The sequence below is a fragment of the Cryptotermes secundus genome, unplaced genomic scaffold (genome assembly GCF_002891405.2).
Source record: "Cryptotermes secundus unplaced genomic scaffold, Csec_1.0 scaffold461, whole genome shotgun sequence".
Lineage (NCBI taxonomy): Eukaryota > Metazoa > Arthropoda > Insecta > Blattodea > Kalotermitidae > Cryptotermes > Cryptotermes secundus.
Window position 1 is genome coordinate 8,657 of NW_019739952.1, and position 2,609 is coordinate 11,265.

At 38.9% G+C, this 2,609-nt stretch overlaps 1 protein-coding gene across 1 annotated transcript in view; it reads left to right on the forward strand.

The window, feature by feature from the left end:
- LOC111872126 (histone H4 transcription factor) overlaps positions 1 to 2,609 on the forward strand; it is a 20,037-nt gene that overhangs the window by 4,214 nt on the left and 13,214 nt on the right. The window contains exon 2 of the mRNA XM_023865712.2: positions 659 to 792. Within this exon, the coding sequence (XP_023721480.1) occupies positions 659 to 792 (134 nt within the window). The remainder of the gene's footprint in view (positions 1 to 658; positions 793 to 2,609) is intronic.

The window sequence follows — 2,609 nt, forward strand, 5'->3', positions numbered from 1 at the left end:
TGGACACTTAGGGCAGTAGATCAGAAACATCTGGAAAGCTTCGAAATGTGGTGTTGGAGAAGGATGGAGAAGATCAGTTGGACTGATTATGTGAGAAATGAAAAAGTGTTATTTAGAGTCAGTGAGCAGAGGAATATCCTACATGAAATAAGAAAACGGAAGGCTAACTGGATTGGTCATATCTTACGTGGTAACTGCCTTCTAAAAGAAGTTATTGAAGGAAAGATAGAGGGGCAGATAGAAGTGACCAGAAGACGAGGAAGAAGACATAAGAAGATGCTGGATGACCTTGGGGACAGAAGAGGATATTTTCATTTGAAGGAGAAATCTCTAGATCGCATCACGTGGAGGAACTAGCTCTTTCTTGGAAGTTGTTTGGAACAGGACACATGTACATATACCTTTCCTAGTGGGGCACTCTGTATACCTAATAATAGTTAAGTTAAACATAAAATAGCCTGTTGTTGGCCAACAGACTGAAGTATAGTGGAACAATAAAGAACTATGTATAATTAATTCAGCTTTATACAATAGCTGTGTTAACAGGGCCTCTCCTACGCATATGCTGTTGTGTTTTGTCATTGCTTTGAAAGTTAATATCAGCATTAAAGTAGTGTACATCATAATAACATGTTGCTTTATGCTGCTGATATATTAGTGCCACCGTGGAAATGGTGAGCCAATGTACTGCTGCCACATATGTGACAGTCGATTCCAGCGTGGATCCCTGCTCACACGTCACCTCTTTGCTCAACATGACTTCCGATGGCCATCAGGACATTGCAGATTTAGGTTGGTACATCTCACAAGAAGGTATTTTTATGTGTATGAAAATAACATTGCACTGTGATCTTCCAACAGAAATGACTAAGCCTGAACTGCAGCTGTAAACAGTACATTCCCACAAGAATAAACATTCAGGAAGAATTCATGGCATTTTTTCCCTTTAAGTGCCCTCCCTCCACCATATATTTGTATAATCTAATGGTATGTAGTTATGCAACATTTTTGCTAGTTGTAGTGGTTAGAGTTCCTGGCTATAGATCTAAAGGTCCCAGGTTCTATTCCCAGCGCTACCACAGTTTCTGAGAGGTATTGGGTTTTGAACAGGGTCCACTCAGCCTCATGAGGATAACTGAGGAGCTACTTGAATGGAAGAGTAGGTGATCTGGTCTAGAAAACTGAGAAAAAAAAATGGCTGTGGGGAACTGTTGCACTGACCATGCAACACCCTCTATCCACTAAAGTTGGCACTAACTTTGCCAACAGGCGGTGGTAACTACACTTTGCTACTAATAGCAAAGAAATGTATCCTGTGCATGAGGATATACAGGTTCTGAGATACTCCACAAGATCAAAAAAAGTTGCCTGTGACTAGGAATGGTGATTTTTATGGGAGATTTAAGTCAGAATTCAGTTAACAAAAATTGTGATAGTAATCCTTCTAGTTGATTAAATGATATTCATGGTATTCTAAGAGAAGTTCATTATACTAATAAATCATATTCTATAAGCAGTAAATTAGTCGGTAATAAGAATGATGACTCACAAAAGGTATTTAGGATTTTTCATCCAAATATTAGGGGTATGAATGGTAAATTTGACAAGCTCATGATTCCTTTATATAATCAGCTTCTAAATATAATTTGTTTGACTGAGCATCATTTGATCGATTATGAAATTGATGCTATACATATTTCAAATTATAAATTGGGTGCTAAATTTTGCAGAAAATGTTTGAAAAATGGTGGTGTATGTACAATGGGGTACCCAAAAGAAACCGAACTAATTTTTTTGTGGGCAGAGCTTTTGTACTACCGCGTTTTGCCGCTATGAGCGCATAGAGCTAACATTCCTGAGTCGATAAGCTGACTACCGTTGCTTCAGAAGGTAAGGACTAGTTTCGGCAGAGTTTATAGTGACAACTGTTTTGTGTGATCATCGTTTTTGCAATGGCTGATTTTCGTGAACAGCGTGCTGCAGTGAAATTCTGCTTTTTCCTCGGGAAAAGTGGAACAGAAACTCTTGAAATGTTAAAAATGGCGTACAAGGATGATGCTATGGGGAAAACTCAAGTGTTTGAGTGGTTTTCCCGTTTCAAAAATGGTGAAATGTCAATTGATGACAAACCTCGTTCTGGTCGTTCTTCCACGGCCCGAACGCATGAAAATGTTGAAAAAATCGTGAAATCATCAAGGAAGATCGACGACGGACCATTGAAGAAATTGTGGAGCTGTCGGGAGTGACTTGGAGCTCAGTTCAGCGAATTTTGACAGAAGATTTGGGAATGAAAAGGGTGGCTGCGAAATTCGTGCCACAACTGCCGACTGCTGAACAAAAACAAGGTCACGTGGAAGCATGCTGTGCTTTGAAAGAAGAGTCCTGAAATGATCAAAACTTTTTTTTGTTTCCTCGAATGAAAAGAGACATGAAAGGAAAGCATTTTGCTAATGTTGCTGAGGTGAAGGAAAAAATGACGGAGGCACTGTCATGCATCTCAAAAGATGAATTTAGACAATGTTTTGAAAAATGGAATAAAAGACTAGACAAGTGTATTAGTGTAAGTGGAGAGTACTTTGAAGGGGATTGAAGGTTTGTGCTTAAAATTT